The 23165-nt window shown below is 40.3% G+C and overlaps 2 protein-coding genes and 1 non-coding gene across 16 annotated transcripts; all 3 read left to right on the top strand.

Annotated features, from left to right (window-relative positions):
- The first annotated feature begins 2335 nt into the window (after positions 1-2335).
- On the top strand, positions 2336-4028 carry LOC114017290 (tRNA (guanine-N(7)-)-methyltransferase-like). Its single transcript, XM_055709872.1, has 2 exons — positions 2336-2793; positions 3395-4028. Exons 1-2 carry the CDS (start codon positions 2336-2338, stop codon positions 3588-3590), a joined length of 654 nt encoding a protein of 217 aa, XP_055565847.1. The 3' UTR covers positions 3591-4028.
- TRNAT-CGU (transfer RNA threonine (anticodon CGU)) lies at positions 2777-2848 on the top strand. The gene has a single exon. It is a non-coding gene; the product is annotated as a tRNA-Thr (tRNA).
- Positions 4029-7390: 3362 nt separating the features above from the next.
- On the top strand, positions 7391-21924 carry LOC106631504 (RNA-binding motif protein, X chromosome-like). Of its 14 annotated transcripts, none has more exons than XR_008732167.1 (4): positions 7829-7958; positions 8531-8601; positions 18809-18879; positions 20032-21924. XR_008732167.1 is itself a non-coding variant. In XM_055709876.1 (3 exons), exons 1-3 carry the CDS (start codon positions 7750-7752, stop codon positions 20130-20132), a joined length of 381 nt encoding a protein of 126 aa, XP_055565851.1. In that variant the 5' UTR covers positions 7391-7749; the 3' UTR covers positions 20133-21924. The 14 variants fall into 14 exon arrangements, 4 of the variants coding, with proteins under 4 accessions (XP_055565851.1, XP_055565850.1, XP_055565849.1 ...); XR_008732166.1 differs by lacking the exon at positions 8531-8601 and adding an exon at positions 8602-14111 and having other exon boundaries at positions 7877-7958; XR_008732165.1 differs by lacking the exon at positions 8531-8601 and adding an exon at positions 8602-15700 and having other exon boundaries at positions 7877-7958.
- Positions 21925-23165: the final 1241 nt, after the last annotated feature.

Raw genomic sequence — 23165 nt, 5'->3', positions numbered from 1 at the left:
GCTACCTCATAGCAAGTCTTTATAAATTCAGTTATACAGTTGCACAAATTCTGCATAAACGTGACTGTTCCCCTGTATCATCCTCAAAAGCATCATGGAGATCTGTAGGAAGGCCTAGTTTTGTACATTGAAACAGACATAAAAGCCATCTCCTAAAGCAAAACCTCCATCTCATAAGAGTGAAGCTCAGGGAAGGAAGAAAAAAAATCTGGTGATTATTTTCTCCTTCCAACAAAATCTCTGACATTATGTCTTCAGCACTGGAGTCTAAAGACCTTCCTTTAGGAAATGCATGTTGTGTTTTAAAAAAGATTTTGTCAGAAGAGACCACTACATAAGGAAGATTCAGCATAAAGAAGAAGGGCTTGAACAAGGGTAATGACCAGCATAAGACACTTCCAAACAAAAGTATTCCGACATCAAAAGACACCACGGGCAATTACATGTTTTAAAATCAAATTTACATTTTTAGTTAAAAAAACCATTGTTTTGATAAATTGGCTCACCATTCAACAGCACTTTGTTTAGACAGAAACGCTTTTTCCAGACACATTGAGGAAGTTAGGTTCAGAGAGCAGGCAACTTCTTTTAAACCAAGTCAAGTTATTTCCACTTAATCTACTCAGATCTTAATGGTTTCAAACTGAATTTTCAATCTCCTAATACAGTTAAGGAAGAACTTTAGCATTAAATACTACTTGTGATGGCAACAGAATACATTTATTTAAAAAATGCAGTGTATTTGAAGAGATACAACTCATATGAATTCCACATATAATTCAATTAGTCCTCTCTGCTTCCTCCCACCACAGAACTAGTTCTCAGGTCCCAGAGATACAAGAACACAAATGAAAAACTTGGCTGAGAGTGGCACAAGTACTGTGATGACAACTTACAACTGGCAAGTATGGCACATAAAAGAGCATATTTTGTAACAAGCTAGTCGCAGGGGTCCTCAAACTACAGCCCACGGGCCAGATACAGCCCCCCAGGGTCCTCAATCCAGCCCCTGGTATTTACAGAACCCCCCTGCCCCGCCGGGGGTTGGGGGGGGAAACCGAGCAGCTGCAGATGGCCTCCTGCCACTTCATCCACACGCCGGCCCCCTGTTTAAAAAGTTTGAGGACCCCTGAGCTAGTGGCTAGAAATGGAAAGGCATCAGTCAAACATGATTTATTAAAATCTAAGTCCTTCCTGCTGCCAGCTTGGTAATACTAAGAGTAACTCTTCTTGAGCCAGCTGAGATACCTGGCCCTCCAAGGTCATTCCTTATCATAAAAAGTAACAGGTGTGAGAGCTGAGACAATTTCCACTCCTACACTTTTGAAGTGCTGCAGTGACACAATGATCAAGACAAAAGCAGAGTACAACGGCACCATTCTGGCTTCCCAGCTTTCCATAGTCCAGATGAGGGTATGCCCTTTGATGAACACTAGCAGATAAACTCCAGCAAGCGTTGGGGCTGGCCAGGCCATCAGTTATGCCCATAAGAACTGGAAAAACAGAGCAAGTCACCTCTGGGACAGCTGTCCTGGGGTACTTAGCAAACATGCTTAACATGGGCAGACTATCCAGTGAGGTAATTTGACTGATTTACTGCAGATGAACCTAATTCACGTTATCTGCTCTGATAAATGGCAACTTGTAAAGAACCGAAATTTGTTCATACAGTCAAGCCATCAGGCATAAGCTTTCCTGATGACAGTTCGAAGAATATCCCAAAAGGATACAGACAGATTAATCTTCTAACACACCTGCATTACACCACCACCAAACTGGCAACTCCAATCTCAACCTCCACAAAGGTACCTCTGTTAACATACTTAAATGCTTCTGTCACAAAAAAACAAACAAACAAACAAAAAAATCCCAAAAACCCAACCCCCCAAAAAGAAAGAAAATAAGACTGATCACAGCTATGGTCAGCAACCCCACAGGTCAATGCACAAAATCCCTTCCATCGAGGAAGGTGGAATGTAACTTGGGTATCCAGCAAAAGTTTCATAGGGAATTTGAAGGGATCTCCACAATGAAGAGTAAATGAAAACTAAAAGCTTTGTTTCCTGGTCACACTTGTAAGTATCTAGGAGACCAAATGTAGAAAAACACGTATTTTAGTACCTTTTCTGCATTTCACAACACGAAGTTTTTATAGCGAACAAGTGCCAGACATTTAGTGACTTTTAAGCGGTATTTACCATTTAATTACCCCAAGGTCTTGCATTTCTGCTCCTTCTCTCGGAAGAGAAAAGTTTTATTCCGCGGTTCACTCTCCCCTTCCCTAAGCGGCTCTTACTGGTCCGAAGGCGACTGCATCGGTGCCGGCACCACCGCGATGCCGGTGTGCGGGTGCCGCCTTTCGGCGCAGAAGCCCCCGCGGCGGGAGCAGCGCCCGGCCACCGCAGCCCGGCCCGGCCGCCCTCACAGGCGGGGGCGCCCCGGGGCCTCGCCGGGCCGTCGCGGGAAGAGGGCGCGGCCCTTGCAGACGCCTCCACAGGCGAAGGCGGCAGCCCCCCGCCGCCCCCCGGGAGAGCGGGACTCCCCTCGGCCGCCTCTCTCAGACGCCGCCCGCCGAAGGGAACCCGCCGCCTCAACGCCTGAGGGAGCCACGGCCGCGCGCGCCCCCCCGCTCAACAGCCGCCGGGTGCAGGCGCAGGCGCGCGCGGCGGGGGCGGCCGCCCGCTGGCGGCGCGCGCAGGGGAGAGGGCGGCTGGCAGCGTCGCCGCGCGGGAGTGGCGCCAGCGGTAGAAGGGCGTCGGGAGGCACCGTTAACGCAGGCGCGGTGGCCAAGTGGTAAGGCGTCGGTCTCGTAAACCGAAGATCACGGGTTCGAACCCCGTCCGTGCCTCGGGGTTGTCCGCGCCAGCGGGAGCTCTCCCAGTTCTTTTTAGCGGAGGGAAACGGCGCCGGGCGCGGGATCGCACCCCGCGGCAGGATCGGGCCCCTGGCGCGGACAGCGCACGGAGCGGGGGGCGGCGGCCGCGCTCCCGCCACTCCCCACCGCGCCGCGCCCGGCAGCGTTGCAGGCACGGAATCGTTTACGCGCAGGCGGCGGCCTTGGGGGTGGCTCCGCTGCGGGCGGGAGGAGCAGGTGTCTGTTGCGGCCCGGCGGGAGCCGCGTCCCGATCCGCCGAACCAGCGGAGCCTCTGCAAACTCGTGAGGAGATGCCCTCCGCAGGCTGCAGCCGCCAAGGTCATCCTGTCATACCTGGTTCTTTTCGTTGTTTTTTTCATACATGCACCTCCATACACACCCCCATAATTAATTTAATTATTTATTAACTCAGTTCTGTCCCCTGGTTAGTAAGACAGGAGGTTTCCCCATCTGTACAGCTAACCGCTTAGGACGGTTATTTGCCATATGGATAATGTTCACATTTTCTGTTTTTCCCAGCAGACCCCCGTGGCGCTGGAGCTGGGTGGGGCAGGGGCGCTGGGTACAGGGGCAGGAGCCTGCGGCGCTCACCCCACTCCCAGCCCACACAGCCACCCATGCCGCAGGCCTGACGGGACCACTAGCAGCCACGAAGCCCAGTGCGGGGACACTGGCGGGACCCGCCACCAAACCCACACGCACAGTTAAGGGCTGACAGCACGTAAAGCCATGCTAACAATATAAATAATAACAGCGCTACAAATTGAAGGAAACCTGTATTGATTCATGTTTGATATTTGCTTGCCATTTGAAATGTCACTGACCTTTGATTAGTCTGCAGAGTCATTTTGTTTTCTTCCTGACAAATATTCCTCTCGTGGTCTGTTGTCTAGAATCAAAACTGTGTAATTGCTGTACAAGCCAATATAACTGTCATTAATTATTTACACTAGGTTTTGTAAAATCTTTGAAAAGAAAATATGTAAATTCTGTTGGTAGGTCAGAATGGTTATTCAAGTTGTATTTTGGTCTAAAGAGGGGCTGTAACTGTTTATTCAATATAAGGTGCTTTGTCCCCCCCAAAGACTACGTGTTATGATGATTATCTACTGTATCAATTACATGTAATTAAAATTTATATTTTTTGTGCTTAGTTTACTGTCAATATGCACAAGTCTCCAGAACTGTTCTTTATCAAATTTGGCGTAACTCTGACGAAGCATCAGCAGAGAGGCAATCATAGTGCTTACCTACCAGCTCATTTTTGAACTTGATAATTCTGGTATGGGCAGTGTTGTCATGGACTTCAATCTCCCTAGAGAGAAAAAAATATAAATTATTGATTTTGAGCAGTGACAGTTTCAGCACAGAGCACTTGCAAAACTACAACCCAAAATGTTCTAAATTGGTTTCTATTTTCTTAGATATTTTTACTCATGGATACAAAGGACAGTGAGGAACAGCCATGTCCCTGAAGCTGCTTTCATAAAAGGGTTTTCAAAACTGAACACAAAAATGAAAAACTCAAGGACAAAACATGTGTCTGATAAATACTGCTTTCTGTTACTACGACCTCAGGGATAAACCTGGAGAGGAGCCACTCTGCCTGTGATGAGTAATGCTTTCATAAATTCTTGCTTGTTTATTAGAAATATATTTACAAGACTAAGCCAGGTATGCACGAGAGCTACGGCTGTGTCTCACCCACATAACAACGGTTTGAGGCCTGTGAGTCTGCGCTACATGGCACACATAGAAATCGGATAATACAGAACCTGCTTTTCCATAGTCTGCAGACGGAACTTACATTTTGCTAAATAACATTGCTAAATCATTAGCATGTTAATAATGTTACTAAGTAACATTTTAAGATGTTTTCTTACGGTTATTTACTTGAAATTAATTTTGTAGCAACTATCTATGAAGTCACAGCATCAGAGAAACTAGTGCAGACCAGAAATCGGTAACTGCAGTAGCAGTTAAGATGTAGAAATAATTAACATACCACACAAGTTTACTGCCATGGCATAGATTCATTTACATGATGTTAAACCTTTTTGAAAGCATCACTATATTTGCCTTTGGCTTTCCCCTTTCTAGACAACACAATGCCCAAATTTTAAAATCTCTCCTTTTAGGTCAGGTTTTTCTACACCTCTCATGACACTTTTAATTGTCCTTGCTGCAATATCCCAGATCCTCTCCATTTACTACATATTCTTCGTGCAATGAGGACCCAAAGTGGACACACTACTGCTCCTTACCAACACCAAGCAGCCCACAGCGTTTCTACACCTCACGACTCACAGGAGGATACCGCGAGTGTTGAAGTGGGAATTTGCATTATGTGTACCCAGCAAAGCCTGCGCTGCCATAGTTAGAGTGCTCCGAGAAGCTGCATCACATCACATGATGCAAGTCATTATACATGAGCACAAAATATCAGAACTGGCACACATGGCCCAGTCCCCAGGCCGGACCATGTGATGTGAAATTTAAGCTAGAAGCTTCCTCTGTCACCACGACCTTGGCAGCACTCTAGCCCTCCTGAAGCCCTGACCCCAGCGGGGACCAGCCCTGGAGCTGGAGGAAGCCTGCAGTTCCCTGTGTCACCAACCCAGCAGGGCAGGCCCGCAGCAAGTGGCTGACGAAGCTGAATCTCAGGGCAGGATCTGTAGTATGGAGTCATGCAAAATGAGTCCTCTCCTTAATCCAGCTTCTAGTATCCATTGTTGCATCACTTTTTAGAAATTATTTAGACACTGCGCAGTCTTATTGATGATAATTTTTGTTGTTTTAACAGAGCCTCTTGTTGCCTGTTTGAGTTAATTGAATTTTACATGTGACAACCAGTATGACCAACAGAGGACAGCACATCCATTTCTTTTAATGATCAAAAAGATCCTGAACTTGAAGCTGCCATTCACTTTTTCGCTTGGGAAATGAGAGTGACAGGCAGAGTAGAGCAGTGTGCCATAAGTAAGCCAACCGGCTTAAAAAAGCCTTTTTGCAATTAACTAGAGCTGGTTTGAATTCCAAGAGATTACTTAAAATAAATCTCCTTCTAACCAGGCAGTATTTGCCAGCGGAACACTGTGGGTTCACCTCGCTAAAAGCTGGGTCTGTATTTTGGAGTAGTTGTTTATTGAGCACTGCGGTTAACAGTTAAACGTACTTGGGAGTCAAAGCACACTGGGGACTGTTAGGTGAAATCTGCTAATTCCCCTTCAAAACTGCAGACAGACAAGGTTTTTTGATTAATTGTGTTTATGAAACACTGAAGTAAAGCCAGACTCCAGTGGCTTTATTGCATTTGATTTGGGGGCAGAGAAGACTCTGCAAGTCATAATGAAATTCAAAGAACAAACCCAAGGATTTCATGTGGCCAAGGGGAATTTCATTATGGAAATTCAATTAACCTGCAAGAGTTGCACACACTGAAATCTATTACCTTTCCCCAAAAGCTGGCTATTGTGGCTTTTTACAGCAACCTTTGCTATTCCTTGATAAATAACGCCTTATTACAAATGCATTGGCATCTTCATATAATTAATAGCATATAATAAAATTTTATCTGTTATTGCTTTGCAAACATTCCTTTCTGCTTCCTATTAAATGTATGAAATAGCGTTTTTTTAAAAAAAGATACGGCTAAAGAAGGATTGGGTGTTAGACACAAGCACAAAGCAAATGTACAGATTTAAGAGACATGTGAGGAATAATAGTGGCGTGCAGTGCAGGTCCGCTGCAAATCACGATTTACATTTGTCAGTCAGGGCCTGATCCTGTGAATTGCTGAGCAGAATTAATTAACAGCCTAAGATACCATTAAGTCAATGTGGACTGACAGTGTTCAGCAGTTCTCAGTATTGGGGGGGCCTTAAATAAAAGCCTGCCTACGAATTCCCGTTCATGCGAGTAACAATATTGCAGACATCTACAGTGATAACATGAATTATTCACATCAGTGTAGCATGAAAGATGCAACTTGCAAAGGCTATTTAAAATAACACATGAACATTAATTTGTGTACCTGTGATACAATAGCGGGTTATCATTTGGCCCACTTTTCACTCGTATGTGTATTCCTTTTATTTGCTGTGTGCATAGGTCTGATAGGAGGACATAGAGGAAAGTAAATACAGGAGACAGACATCTATAAACATTAATAGGAAATGAGGACGGGGGTTACTGATTAGCTCTCTGCTCATATGAAACTCTTAGATCACATCGGAGAAATGTGAGTTAAGTGTTTTACCATTCTTCTTTTTTTAACCATTATCTGATCAGAGAAGCATGAAAAACACTTTATTGCTCACTAGGTATTTTTTTTTTCCTGTGCTAGGAGCCCTCTGCAGGAAGTGAAGCTGAATTTCACGTATCTTCCCTTTCTGACGTCTCCCGAATTTCTAGGAATGCCCCTTCCCTGTTACTATATTTGGAGGTAGTTTCTAGGAAAAAAAAAAAAAATATTTGGGACGGTCTTGGACTCACCACACCTAGTCTCGGAGGACTGCGAGCCCCGGGTCTCCTGGCACGGCGCCCGCGGAGTTGAGGCGCTCACGGCTCGGGCTCAGCAACTCCCGGCGCAGGCTGCACGTCTTTGTAGCACTGTTGGAGGAACGAGCATGGAGAGGGAGTGGGAAGGGGAGAGGTGTCTTTGTGGCAACAATGAGTGAATCTTCTCTAGTTTTTTTACTGGTGGCTGCTTTTTTTTTTCCCCGTGCACTTTTTTTGTTTCCTTTCTTCTTTAAAGGAAGAGGATCTTAAGAAAAAACCCCACAACCTTCTCTGCATTCCCCCCCCCCCGCCCCGCTTCCCCCTCTCCCCCTCCCCTTGATGTGGCCTCTTGTTTAGCTTGTGGCGTGACCGTGATGAAGAAATGTTTCTGGGCGCCTGGCAGGGTGATCTTTTTATGTAATGAGTCAGGATTTTGCCAACGGAAGGAGCCGGCTGGGAGCGAGGACCGGAGGGCTGTCTCCTTCAGGAACGGGAACTGCCGGGCGAGCGGCACCCTCTCCTCGGGATCCCCGCCCGCCTCGGGCGTCCGTTTATTCACGGCTTGCGGGGGCACCGGCAAGCGGTAAGTTGCGCTCGTCTTCCGCGCCCCGCCGCCGCCGGGGAGAAGCGTGGCCGCACGCACGTCCCCGCCGCCTCGCAGGCCCGCAGGTGGGGCCGCGCCCTGCCGCGGGGATGGGGGCGGCACCTGGGCGGGCGGCACCTGGGCGGGCAGCGCCGGGCGGGCCGGGGCGGCCGCGGCAGGGCGCCCCAGGCTGCCGGTGGGGCGGGGGCGGCCCGGCGCGGAGCCGCGCATCCCGGGCGCCTCCGGCACGGCGGCACGTGCCCCGCGCCCACCTGCCGCAGGCCGCGGGGTCGGGGCCCGCCTGGCGCCGCCGTTTCGCCGGGCAGGGGACGGGGCCGCCGCGCCGGGCGCCCCCGGCAGCCACAGGTGTCCGCTCCCGCCGGGGGCCCAGCCGCCGCCCGCCGCCCGGCTGGGGCCGCTGGGCTCGGCTTTCGCCGGATGTGAGCAGCTGCGGCCGGGCGGGCTGGTGGCGTCGGTACGCGGCGGTTGGTAAGCTCGTGTGCAGCAGCAGCGGGGAACATCTTCTAAATCATTACAGTCGTAAATAAGTCAGTTAATTCCTCTTCCTGCAGGCCGTGTCTTTTATTGTAACGTCTCTGCTTTGCCAGAATGCTCATCAACTTCTCTGCGCTTCCCTTTCAAGGTGTGTGTGCTGGTTACACGGCAGCTCGGCCAGGACAGCGTTCTCTGGGTCTGTCTTCTGGTTATTGAAAGCAGAAGTGTAACAGTGGCTTCTCGAGCACACTGATCGGTTTCTTTTAAAGTAACTGACAGCATTTACCTATTTCACTCATCCAAGTGTAAACTGCAATGCTTTTACACTCGGACTTTATTTAGAAGTTCTGTCGGAATGACACACCGAGGATTTAGAGAGTATGTTCCTTTTGTCTCCACACCTTTACTTTTCCTCCCCCCTTTCAAAGAAGTTCTTAAGAAATGTAATGCTGAGGGTAGTAAGATTTAGACACATGGCTGAATACTTGAAACCACCACTGGCACTGGGAGGAGACCTAACTACAGGGGCAATATTTTCTAGTTTATCGTACAAATAACAAATTGAGAATAAGGACAGATTCTCTCCATCATGTGCCAACTTAAGTTTGAAACACAGTGGAACAGATGAATGAGCAAGGTGCTGCTTGCTTACTTAATAAATAAATCACAAAATGTGAATAAAATCAAATAGTATCTGTTAGCAATTCCTGCTGTCCAGAAAGTGTAAGACTGTAAATTGTGACTTGGCTACAACATTCTCTCTTACTAGGCTGAAATTTACTCACTTTTTAAGCAATGATTCTCTCAGTCGATTGGGCATATCTTACACAGATACTTTACTTACAAATTGAATCTCAGAAGGTTGTGGTTCCAGAGTCGGGGTTTTGGGGGCGAGATGAGCTTATGTTTTATCCAACTGGCCCACAAAGTCCCGCTTTTGGTGGTCACTTTGTTCTGCAAAAGAAACCAGTACGTTATGGGTCTTACAGTGGACATTAAACATAGTAAGCAAACTACTGCTGCACTTAGTAAAAGGCTACTATACACTTTAAATAAATAATAACATTTCAACTTTGATGTTGTCTTCAGTGATAAAAAGCAGACAGAGAATTTATCATTCTGAAAGTTAAACACACAAAAAAATCCCCAAACCCAAGTTTTCTAACTGTTGGTGTTTTTCTCTTAAAAAGCCAGCAAAGGCTGTAGAAAAAGTTATGTTTCAAAGAGTGGTCATTCAATATAGGTGAATTGTGATAAAAGGAAGTAAGTCTCTAAGAAAAGAGAGGCAGTTTAAACTGTGAAAACAATGTATGAACACCAGTAACATTTGTATTGTCAATCCCCTCCTCAGTTTTTCTGCTCACAAAGTGTTCAGTTTTAATGTATCCCTTCAACTAGCTGGGGTTTTTTGTGTGCCTGTTTGTGTGTCTACATGTGTACAGTCTATATCTACGAATCAATTTAAAGATTAGTAATTTTTCTACTGCTAAAAGTTGTAGAATATATTTTTATGAGTAAGGCACTGTAAACCCGAGCTTGGTAGAGCTGTTTAAGTTCCTGTTACTATTTACATTTTGTTACTGATATCCTAAAGAATCTAAGCATAATTTTTACTTTAAAATCATGTAGTTGTACTTTCCTCATGGATGTTGAAAATCTGTTAGTAGATAAGCTGAACTTTCTTGTGGTTCTAAATATAATGTACAGACAGTTAAGACTGAATGAAACACATGACACACTATATAATTTATACAATGGCTCATATATACAGCACATGCACACAAAATACATACAGGAGCATCTTCTTAGTTGGTGTAAACGTGTCTGTCATAGTTTTGACATTTTATGCCAGCTAATCACCTGCTTAAGTTACACATAAATATCTAGACAATCACACTGTGATCACATTATCATTGCATTCAGATTAATTTTAAGTGGTGATCTACTCAACCTGGCTCAATTTGAGTATCTCAAAAAGGCCTGGAAATTCAGCTGAAGTTACACAGTGATACAGTGTGAAAGTAAAGCTGTTGGTATATGATATATAGCATGATTATATGCAGGATCTCTATATTCATACAAATGGATATCATGCTGAATGATCCAGATTTTTCTATGGAATTCTAGTATTTTACATTTTATAGCAATATAATCACTACACATGTGAAATAGGACATATCCAAACCCCAGTGCAACAAATTTCTCGCTTGTTTAATGCTGAAATCTGATGTGGAAGAGCTTGGGTCAGAATTGTGCTGCTAATATGCCTTCTAGATACTATTTTGCATGAAATAATGCTGTTCAAAAGCAGCACTTGTGAGAAGGTTACATTTTCATGAACCAATTAAGCTACAAATTTAACTGTTGAAATTTTTTATTTTTTAATTATAGTACTCTGTGTATGAATACATTCTAGATCTGCCCAATATTACAAGTTGTCAGATTTGGATTGGTTTAATTCCTATGGTCTTTTCACTAGTATTCTGAAAACATAAGAGCAGAGAATCCGAGATTAGAAAGTGTGTCAGTGTGAGGACTTCGCTTTGAGGGAGAAGAGAAACAAGTCGACTTACATATCTGAACAGCAGCAAAGATCAGCTCTGCTCTGCTGAAATAGAGCAGTTGCTTCTCACCAACTATTACTTTTAAAGCTCTTACATTAAAACATGTAGTTTTGTATAGCTACTTTCAGTAAGATATGCTTTATGTAGCGCATTTTGTTAACCAGCTATTTTTAGATATTTTTTCAAATAGCTTCTATTTGAGTCTCTACTGAAGATACATAAATTTCACATCCATTCCTTCTAGCACCAATAACCTAGCTTTAGAATTAATAGACTATGTAAATGATTAATGAGCAGTGTTCAAGAACACAGTTACAGTTCTGTAGGAAGGCCTTCCTCATACAAAATTTTTACTCACATTTTCCCCCATTAGTAAGCTTACAGAAAGAGCTCCTGTTTGTCTCTAGTGTGCAATAAAACAGACAATTTTCTACTACTATGGATGTCGCGCCTAATATTAAACTTTAAATATGTGTTCATTTTATATGTGTCACCCAAATTAATGATGATTAGACAAAACAGTGATAGACTCCTTAAATATCTGTGCTATAAAAATTCGATCTCTTTTCCTCACACTGGTTTTCCCACAAGGTTTGCGTGCAGCATGGGGTGGTGGCCTCAGAGCTGAGACTCCTGAAGTGCATTGCGTATCCAAAGCATTAATAATTAAATACCTGGGATCAGTCTATCTTGCTATTTGAAATGAAAAAAGAAATTTACAGAAGATAAAAAGTAGATAGTATGTTTTGAATCAAAATTAATTTTCCTTGAGATAAAAAAGTAATGAATTATTTAAAAAATATTTAGAAATATCAACTCCAATTATTTATTGCATTTATAATTTATAAAAGTGAAATCCCTGCTAGCTATGTTTCTATTTAAAATAATTTTTAAACTACATTTTTAGAACTACTTTTCTGCATTTTTAAGCAACCCTTTAAAAAACACCCTGCTTACAAACATTGAATCAGCAGAGGATTAGCAAATGGCCTAGTCTGTTTACTTTTGAAATTTTATTGAAAGCAGTGAAAAGACCGGGATCTCGACCAGAATTCAGTGCCATGGGTTGGGAATTGGTCTGTGGCCTGCATTTTCTGAAGCAGGGCCTCAACCTTTGATATCTCCTGACCTCATGTTGCAACAGAAAAGTTTTGTGACTCCCCTCTGATCTAGCCATAGAAGAAAAAAAAAAAAAAAAAAAAAAAAAAGAGAGAGGGAGGTAATGACCCCGAGTTTGGAAACTCATGACCTGGAACAACTAAAAATTTTGCCTTAGTGAAGGCTGCAAAATCAGTCATCCCTTCCTATGAAGCTATCCAGGGTTTTTCCAGGGCAAGAACACAGACACCCAAGGTATGATTTTTAAATTGTGCCTTGTTCTTTGCCCTCTGTTAGACGTTACACATCAGCACTGCTTGCCTGAGAAAAGCCTGGACCTCATGCCACAAGGAAAAGTTATGTGAACATACACCAGTATGTTCAGAACATATTTTTCAAAGGTATCACTCAAAAATCCTTTTTTATTTGCCTTAAATATCATATTTAGCAGGTTGTGAAGCAAAAAAAAAATTGCAAGATTTGTCATGGCTTTAAATTATTAGAGCAAAACCACTGCTATCACCTGGAAGTGTAAGAAGCCTGTAGTGGAAGAAGTGGTAGAAAAGTGGTTATTTCACATGAACTGCCAAAACCACTTCAGACAATGTGGCTTGAGACTATGAAGCTTCTAGTGAAATTAATGAATTTAAGGCATCATTTGCTTTGTTCACAGTGCACATCAGTTAATAAATACGCAAATCTCTTCTTGGAATGTCATACACTGTTCGCAGTCAAACAGTGCAAACGTAGGGAATTTGGTAAAGGTACAAACATGGAAAAAAGGAACAAAGAATCAGCCTTTTTTGTCTGCTGTCAAAATGCCTAAGTAATTTCTGTTTACAAGGTTTCGGTGCAAGGGCAATATTTATGTAGGTGGCATGAATGGACAGATGTTATTCAGCTTGTGGATTTTTTTCAGAACATTTCTACAACATGTGCAGAATAAATAAAGATAATGGGATAATAGGAATAGAAATAAAACCCCATCTATTACTGAGGTAACTTGCTTTGTGAGGTAGCATAACGACCACATGTTAGCAGTTGGTTTCAGGAGGTTGCCACCAATTTCTGACTCCCTGCTGGATATAAGGCTCTTCAATTGTCAACATTTTATTTTTCACATTGGAAACATAATTCTCTACAGACAGGCTCCACAGTTGTAAAATTTTATTTTTTTTCTTTTCTGTTTAGAGAATACCTGCTCCTAGCTGAGCTCAAGGGTCTTAAAAATGATGCATCAGTCCTATCTGATTTCCTAATGTTCTGGATGCTGACATCATTGATACACATTAATAACTTTAAACAAAACTATTTTGATCTTTTCAGTTAATACTGCTGTAATATTTTAGCTTAGCTGTTAATGGGGAAGACTACAATTCACCAATGTAATGTAGCATTGATGCATTTTTGCTATTTTAAGTCTCCCAGCTTCAGTCAGACAGTCCAAATCCTTTTACTGGAATCATGACCTTTCTATATGAACTGATATAAAATCATAGCTAGACACCAGTTCTTTAAAGTAATAGCTTTTCTTTTGCTTTGTAGGTCAGAATAAGAATTAAAAAGACAAAAAGACAAAATGTGTTCTGTCATCTACAACAAGGCACATGTAAACGGTTTTAGGAAAGGGCGAGAAAAATAATTTCAGGATGTTTTAGGATTGGCCCACAAGGGTCAGTAAAAATAACTGAATGCAGTAATTTTACTGAAGAGGTATTTCTATTTGTTATATATTGCTATTGTTAAAAATGTCTGTTGGAGTCAGCATAATCTAGATTTTTGCTTTGATGTTGCTGCTGTTTGTGTAAAAGCTTTCTTTTGTAAAAAGAGGCTAATTTCAAATCACACAAACTTCACACACCTCTGTCAGTAGGTGTCTGCCTGGATGCTGGTATAAGTCCACAGTATTTCTCTCCACTGAAATCACTGGACCTACATCAACAAAAAATACAGATGAAATCACAGCAAAATTTCTGGAACCTGAGGAGAGAACCGGGTTCGTGTTTTTGTGTTACAAGACAGACAAACAAAGAACAAGTGTATTACACAGAACATCATACTAAATAATATATGAGGAACTAGGCTTTGCTTTTTTCAACAATATCATTACTTTTTATACATTGCCACAAGAATCTGTTGAAGAATATTCCTCTTAGGTGCTATTTACTGTGGATTATTTTAAAAAGAGTAACTTTTCATTAGGCACATCAGTTAAAGAGGGATAACTAAAAGTTCCAATGTCCTACCTGTTTTACTAAGGAGATTTCTAAACATGGAATATCCAGTCTTTACTAAATTGGGATACTTCTTTGTCTTTTTACTATGAGTGAGTGGTGGTTTTGTGTGTATGGAAAACTGCCCACATGGTTGGTTGGAGAAATATTCTGAAATTCTTTACAATGAAAGATGTTACAGGATTTTATTTTGTTTCATTGTCTGCTGTAAACTAATGTTTGCTCTGTCACTGAAGTAAGAGTGACAAATAAGAGATGCAGGTCAACTGTTAATGATGAGTATTCTGTGGTTGTTTTTTTGCTTTTTGGGAGCTGAAAGAACAGAAACTGTCCTGGATTGTCTGTGCTTTATGCATTTTTAGCTTCCCAATACTAACAGTATTTCTAAGATAGCTGCTTCAGAATTCACTTTGGTGAATGGACAGAACAATTTTATACCTCCAAAGTGAATGAGTTAGACGCTATTTGAAAAACTACAATTTTTGTATGCAGTGGACTAACAGGAAATTATGAAATCCTGAAATATTGTTGGAAAATTGTTCTAACTTTAAAAATTTTTCTTTATAGTTGCATTCTTGATGTTCCACAGCACTCACCACTTCCTGCATGGCTCTTACCGCAGGGAAAATGAGGGACTTTTGGGGGCAGATGTGTTTCCATTACACTATCATAATGCCCCTAAAAATCCTTATTGCTCTTGCAGTATTCTTCTGTGTTGCTGGGCCTGGTGTGAACTCCTTGAAGACCTAGCATATAAATACAGCTTTTCTGTAAAAACATTTTAAAAAACCCCACCGAGTTTTATTTTGTTTATCTTATATTATTTTTAGTTGTGTTTACTGTTGCTTAAAATATAAATGGCAAGATAGGCAACCACCTGTTGGTAAACAAATGTCATAAGTCATAAATCCAAGGGACATGCTGATAACTGCATAGTATTATGAAAAGAAATATATTTTGGCTTAAGAGTGAGAGCTTCACCTTTTTGGTATGATTAACTTGTTTTTAACATAAGAATTCAGCATGTATGTCTCTGAAAACATGACACAGATATTGCAGGCTAATTTGAACTACAGCTATAGTGAACCTCACTTAGAATATTAACCGCTTTTAAGAACACACATGAGGCCGTTTATCAAATGCATAGATCTGCCCAGTACTTCTATTTAAATTAAATGCACAAAAATATTCAAATACAATTTTCATGCAGTCCCAAAATACATTTACAATTAAACCTAGAAAAGACATTGTAGATTCTCAGCTATTCCATGCTTACTCAGCTTGCCAGGTTTTTGTGTGGATATTTCTCTTGCAGGGGCTTTTGAGGAAGGATGGACGGCATAGTCTACTGGTAATGCAGTTGTCCTGTGTTGCTTTTCGCTCTACCCCTCTGGGTGAGCACGAGAGATCCCCAGGACAGGAGGGCCCACACTTAGTCTCTCAGGCAGTTTATTCCTGCTAGGTGGCAAGTTCCCCTGAAGCCTGCAGATCTCCACAGTTCCTGAAGGAAAAGGCCGAATGTATAAATGCAAATGTCTCTTGGTTCTGTCTGGGTATTGCAGCACAACATATCATCAGTTTGACATGTGCAGTATTAGTGACATTTATTTCAGTAGCTGGGTGTAGGACAGTACTATAACTGGTTTGTGTTAAATGTACTTGACTGACTAGCTTAAAGGAAATAACATATAGAAGGTATCATATCATCCCTCTGACAGTATCTAATATCTATAAATGACCTTCAAAATATTTGGTGACATAGGAAAGAAACTAGTAGGGTAGATTATCCCTGCCCCTTTTATATTAAAGTTTAATCCCCAAGGAAATGCTCTTCTTCATTCTGCTAAAGGAGTGTTTCTCATTTTTCAGGCAGGAAAATCTTACAGGTTAAGTCATGTTCTATAGGTCACAAAGCAAGCTTGCTGTTATGACTGGAACCCAGAACTTTTGATGCTCAGATAAATACCACAAGAAAATTACTTTCTAGAAGGACAGAATGAGCCCTGTTGCACAATATTATATTCACAGGTCAAAACATGCTGGTATATGCATTTCAATATACAACGTTTCAATGTGCAACAGCATTTCAAATATATGTATAGGCAGAAAGCAGTGGAAAAACTAGTGATTGTATTAATTCTAAATTTTCTTACCAATACTTCAGTGTTTCTATACAGATTGCAAGATGAATCCTAGCACCTTCCGACATAAATGAAAGGTGTTGTAACACAGACCGGCTCAAGGCTTATGCAGACCTTAAAATTATAAAAGTTACTTAGAAGGTATTAGATTAATTGAATGATTAATACTATTAGTAAAGGTTTTTGCCATTTGTGTGCATGTTTAGCAATCCTTTGATTTCTAAGTAACACTCCTAGGTAAAGGCTCTGCATCTAATTGAAAAATGTTTTAAAAAAAAGGGTGAGACCGCACATACTCTGTGGAGTCCTGTAATATTTAAGGATCAGTACTCTCAGAGCTATAAATTGTATTGCCTTTATAAAGAAGATACTGCTAATATGAACAGACTGGAATTTTGATTACTTTTAAAAAGTCTTTTGGGGGCTATGCTAGTGACAATACTATGTAAAGAATTCTGTGGTAGATCTGAGCATTAAAACTGATCTGATTTTGTCTTTGTCCTATGTTACAATCTCATTTTATATGTAATCTTTCAAGGATATCAGAATTATTTTTTTTTTTCCTTCAATGTAAGCAATCTTTCATAAAATTTCTTGCACATAGAACTTGTAGATCTTAACAGCTGATTCTTACATGCCTACATACATACAGGACACAGCAAAAGTCAGATTCCTTCTGAACGTGTGCTCTGTAAATATGTAAAGGTGTATTTATCATATGACACTGCTATCAAGAAAAATATTTGCTTAGGCCTAGAAATCCTGAGATTAAATCCAAGGAAGGGAATCAAAATCAGTAACACTACACTCCAGTCCCTTTTGTATCTAATAGGAATCACCTGACATGCAGTTGTCATTTTTTACACAATTTTATCACTGAATAATATGCATTAGAAAATGAGAGCCAAGCACATGGTTTGAGATGTGTACTTAAACTTCTGAATTCAAATATGTGCTTCAAATTGCGTATTTTAAAAAATTATTTTGATTTGAAATATTATGTTAAAAAACTCTCTGGATCTGATACAGCCCCAGAGGAAGGACTGCAAAACTCTTCTGTAAGACTGTCCACTGAGGTTAACAGCACCTCGTCTGTGAATAGGGTGTGAGTAGGTTTCAGTATTAAATACTTTGTAGAAGATAATTTTGCTGTCTGGTTGTTTTTTAAATATAGGTAAAGAAAATATTTCTATTAGCCCCTTCTTGGGGATTTTGATTTCTTTTAATTATAGGACCAAGAGTCATTAACATGAATGAACAAATTCTAAAAGTTAGAACAGTAGCAACTAGGTAATATTTTTCAAATAGAATTTCCACAGTGGAAAAGATATTAAATGTTTGTTATGTGCCAATAAATGAGTAATACCAGCATACTTTCATTATTTTACAAAATGGAAGGGCATTAACAACATTTTACGTTTTTATTATACAGAAAGTTTTTTGAGTGCCAACGATCCCATAATAGATAAACAAAAATAGCAGAAGAGACATGCAGTTATTAAATAGGCTGAATAAGTTAACCAATCACACTTATGTATTGAATAAGCCCATTATTATCTCAAATTTTGAACATTACCTCAACTGTATGTACACTGACTATTTAAAATGTTATTCAGAATACAGAACTTGGCTCATCCATTTTAATAATATTTATTTATTTACTATGTTATTTGACTTCCAATATGTTAGATCCAGTTTCTTACTGAATTAAGATAGCATCAATTCTGCTTCAGTCAATACTCAAGGGATACCACTGGAGCTCCCTGTGCCATTACCTGGTACATATGTCCATAACATACATAAATAACAGGATCAGACTTTGAATGCAGGAAGCAGTACTGCACCGGTATCACAATGAAGCTGTTCAGAAAAGCTAGGATAAGCCGTTTGGTTTCGCACTGTTAAGAGAAAGATGTGGGAAAGGAAGAGCTATAGCAGAGTAGCAAGCCAACTGCAAGAGATAAATCACTACTCAGATGCTGTAAATAAGTTTATAGAATAAAGACCTAACTAGTTTTCTGAACAGGGGACCAGACTGTGGCCAGAAGTAAGGGCAAAGGAAGAAGACTAGTATTCGTGATGAGTCTGCAATGTATCTTTTCCTTAACTGGTTAGTTTTGGGAGCAGGAATGCATAAAAAAATAAACTTTTTATTAATAAAAGGTCATTAATAAATGGCCACTACTGCACTTCTCAATTCTACTAAACTGCTTCAGACTTTGTTACTTTGTTGCCATTGATGGCTGACTAAGTATGTGTAAATGGTTTTGTTTTCATTTTCCTTAGATTTTAAATGTGCATAAACATTTTTATTCCAGAATTTTAACCACCAGTGCCAAGATTCTGACTCAAGTGGATCTTTACAGTTGTATTAAAAACAAGTGCAAATGTAAGTTATGAGATACAGTGTTGACGTAATCTTAATTATAGCTGGAAGAAGATTTGCCAGTGTGTATACAGTGTAGCAATACAAGGAATCATTGTAAACTAATAAAGATCATTAAAATAAATCACACATTTCATAACCATGCTTTCATCAAGATAATATGACCTGTTTTACATTTAAGCAGTTAAAATAGAAGCTGAAATATTTGGAGATGATTAACTTATCCAGTAGTCAGATTAGACAGGTGATATTACGCGATAATCTACTGAGGGACTGGAATTCTTAACCAAAATGATTTTTTGTTGAATTCTGGGTTGTCATCGTTTTTTTAAGAAAAAAACACTTAAAAATTTTCTTTACCTTTCCAATAACAAATTTATTTTTTGTATTCCTTTAAAAGAGAAATCTATGGTCTTGCTATGACTGCTGTCTGAGGCTTTCTGAGATCTCTGTGGTGAGAAACTAGATTGCAGCAAATTAATTTTATATCAGAGGAAGCACTAAGATATTCATATGTAAAGCCAGAGAATCTGTCCTAGTAATTTTCCAAGTTCTGAACTAATCCATAACAAAATTATCCCATGACTGTAGTTGGCAGTAAAAACTGAGTGTGTCCAGAAGATCTTCAGGTTATAGTTTGAATCAAACATAGACTGTGTGACATAATCTGGACTCATATTCAAATAATCTAGGTTCAGTATCTTGCTAATTCATATAAAATCATCTTATCTTCTAAATCTGTTCTGTTCTGACTTGTACCAAAATTTCACAATAATATTATTTTAAAACTCTGGGTGTATCTAAAACCAAAAAGGAAAATATCCCCCTTGTTAGAACGTATCTGAAATGAAAATTACAGAGTTTTGGTTCCAGTCTGAGCATTAGGAGATGAATGTTTCAGATTCAGGAGGTTCTGGATTCAGGATCTGGGCCCTGTTTTGCCCTCTAGGCACTCACAGGAAAGTGCAAAACACCTTCATTAGAACTGAAGCAAGGTAAGGTATGCATGCACTTCACCTATCAGAGGAGCACGTTCAGCTACCAGAAAATTTCAGAGTGCATTTTCATCTGGAATACTAGGCCAGGGCACATCAGCTTTCGCCTTAAACATAGTATATTTCTGCGGCAGCTCTTTTCCTATCTCCTCCTTTGCAGATTATCCAGTTAATAAACAGAAAGTTCCAAGAAGTCAAAAAAACCTCCAAGACCAGAGACAACTCCTTTTCCAGATACTCCTGCCAGAAAGTAAAGGCTGAGCCACAGCTGCAATTTCCTGATAATGTACTTCTTGCTAACATCCCAGTATGGCGTATGTGAGTGGAAAAATTACACCAATTAGTCAATTCAAGCCTCCTGATTTTCTTGTAAAGCAGGTCACTCCATGCACCTTGTCCTGCAAAAGAGACATGCATCCAGTGTGGCAGGCTGTATAATAAAACCATGGCTTTGCTGGGGGCTGCACAACACGTTGGTGCATGTGATAGAAGGAGACTGCAGTGCAAAGCTCGATCTGAGGATAAAGTACCCTCTGGCAGGACCCTGCAAGCATGGTGGGAGGCTGGAAGACACCAGTTCATTGCCTGCAGGGCAATACTATGGCTCTGTCCTTTGTGCTGCACGTACTAGTTGGGACTGGTCAGCAAGCTTGGTCACGATTATTTTTCTTTTTGCTATTTTATTATTGCTATTTTATGTGTCTGGTTTTGTTGACTTTTTCTCAGACTCATCCACAAGATAGCAAGAAATGGTGAATTGCTGCATTGTGAGTTTCATCTCACCTAAGTCCCTAAGAAAATTTCCTTTATCATTGTTAATAACGGGATTGAAAAAAACCCTACAACTCTGATCCTGCATAACAAACTGTTTAGCTACACAGTTTTAACTGATTTCACTAGGAATTAATATGAGCAGAGTAGTTTTGCAGAGTATATGACAATACCTGTAATAGCAAGTTTATTGCACAAAAACATTAACATTCCTAATGAAACATAATAATGGGTGGCGTTAACATTATATGTATTATATATTCAAGGATGTAGTCTCACCTTTTATATATATCACACAGAACAGAACAATTATTTCCCACTCTACCTACAGAACACTTAAAGAACACTTCAGTATTTCAATGCTAATGAAGCACAGTATGGCAGTGTTCTGGCAGTAACATGGAGTTTTAAACATATTTGGGAGTTCAGGACATAATTTCTGTTCTGTGACTCTACATTTCTCAGTCTTGATCTATGTGTTTCACACTTGGGTGTTAAAAGATTGGAAAGAACAAATAATAATTTCAAGGGGCTGTACCTTATTTTGGAACATGTTTTGTACTTCAGGCTATAGATAATTATTAGCAGTCTTTAACATTAGAAATATAGAAAATTATGTGCTGAGAAAAGGCATGGGAATGAAAAAAAAAACCCAACCCAAAAATGCAGAGTAAACCAAAGCCTCTTTAGACTGTAGGCCACTTGCCAGCTTCTTAAAGGAACTTTCAGTTCTGCTGCTTGCTTTGAGTGTAGCAAAAAGATAAACATTTTCTTGTTGCAAGTTAGCAAACACTGCCATGTGTCACAAGTTGATAAGCAGTATCAAGAGTTGTATCAGGAGTTTCTTAGTTCGTTTGAACAAGATAGAAACGTGCCGGAAAGTTTTGATGTGCTGCTGAAAAATGAAAAAATTGGTCAATACCCAAACTGTTCTGCTGAAAAAAGGTTTTCTATCCTTAATAACAGGGGCTTTCATTGCTATAGATAACTTTTCTTTCTGTTTGTGGTAAATTCCTCAATGTATCTACCTCCTTTGTACATTTTACATTGTGGCTTTGTATTTTCGAGTGGTACAAATACAGGAGTCTAACTCCTACACTGATAAACTTAAGCAACTATGCTAAAGGCCATGGCACAACAGACAGAATTTGGCTTAGTGACTTTGTTAGATGAAAAATAAGCATTTTCTGCTCTGTATCTTTTCACATTAACTGTGGATGTGGGGATCTTGTTTCATGTTTTTACCTTTTGTAACTATGAAAAATTAAATACTGTTCATTTAGCTGTGGTACAAAATGGGTGCTACGACAGGTTCTGCCCTACACCTCTGTTTAACACTATTCCTTAAATTCTTGCCTGATTATTTTTCTGATGTAGGTCTATAAGCCTTAGAAAAAAATGATAGTGTTTGACTCTTGATACTGTCACCAAATTTGTATTTGAACTAAGGTCTGCCAAGGTAAATATGAAAAATCCTGCCATATATAACCCAAATGTCACTTTTAGTTAGCTTTTTGTAGTGGTATGCAGCATAATATGAACAAGGAGAAACAAGGTAATGCGCAGTGATGTAGTGTCAGGGTTTACTGGCAAAAACTGGAGGTGAGTATATTAATCATAGATGATAAAAACATAAGAAAAAAGGTTTTCTTCCCAGGTTGCAGGAAGAGACTTATCCTACACTCTAATGACTTTTTTGTACCATTTATTTTATTGAACAACTATTTTAGAAAAGTTTTAATATCTTTTCTTACGAAATTACTCATGCTGCTTTTGTAGTCTCTTTCCCCACTAAGACAGGCTTTTAAGCACCACTGACATTTGTGGTATGCCAATTTTTATGGCCCTAGAGAAATAACTGTAGTACACTGTCGAGAAAATTGTGACACATTTTGCCTGGAAAATGTTGTTACACTCTGTCAAAGAAATATGAAGAATTTATTTTAATATCCTGTCTCACAATATGGGGTAAAAGGGACAAGAAAATTAGGATGGGCAGATGAAATGTATACTTTAGCAAGATGTGATCAGTAACCAGAGGGCTAATATTTTCAGTTACTTGCAAGACTTCAACGATTCCCAGATGCCTGAAGTAGGGCAAGCATGAAGACTAGGAATTTCTTCTGGATTTGATGGTTGCTTGGCACTGTGGAATGTAGATACCTTTGCCCATTTGTATAATTGTGCCCTTTGCCTTGGTTTCCCACTGGGAGCTCACAACTGAATACATAGACAGTCTTTCAGGACTTCCTTCCTCCTTTATTTAGTGCGCACATACAGGAGATGCATGTGCAGGATGTTTATTGAAAGGAATAAAAAAGTTTTACTCTTCCAGCAACTGAATGCTCACGAGAGAGTGTCTCACACATCATGGATATTTGCTGAAAATAAACATACTCCTGTCTGTCTTGAAGGAGAAAGAGCAAAGACTTTTTTCCTCTGTATTCTCAGACACTGAATAACATTCTGCTGTGAGACAGAAATTGTGTGCAGATGCTTGGCTCCTTAAAAATATAAACAGTT

Source organism: Falco cherrug, chromosome 4, assembly GCF_023634085.1.
Source record: "Falco cherrug isolate bFalChe1 chromosome 4, bFalChe1.pri, whole genome shotgun sequence".
In the NCBI taxonomy this organism is placed as follows: domain Eukaryota; kingdom Metazoa; phylum Chordata; class Aves; order Falconiformes; family Falconidae; genus Falco; species Falco cherrug.
The sequence above is the reverse complement of the archived record's forward strand: the minus strand, read 5'-3'. Positions and strand labels throughout refer to the sequence as shown.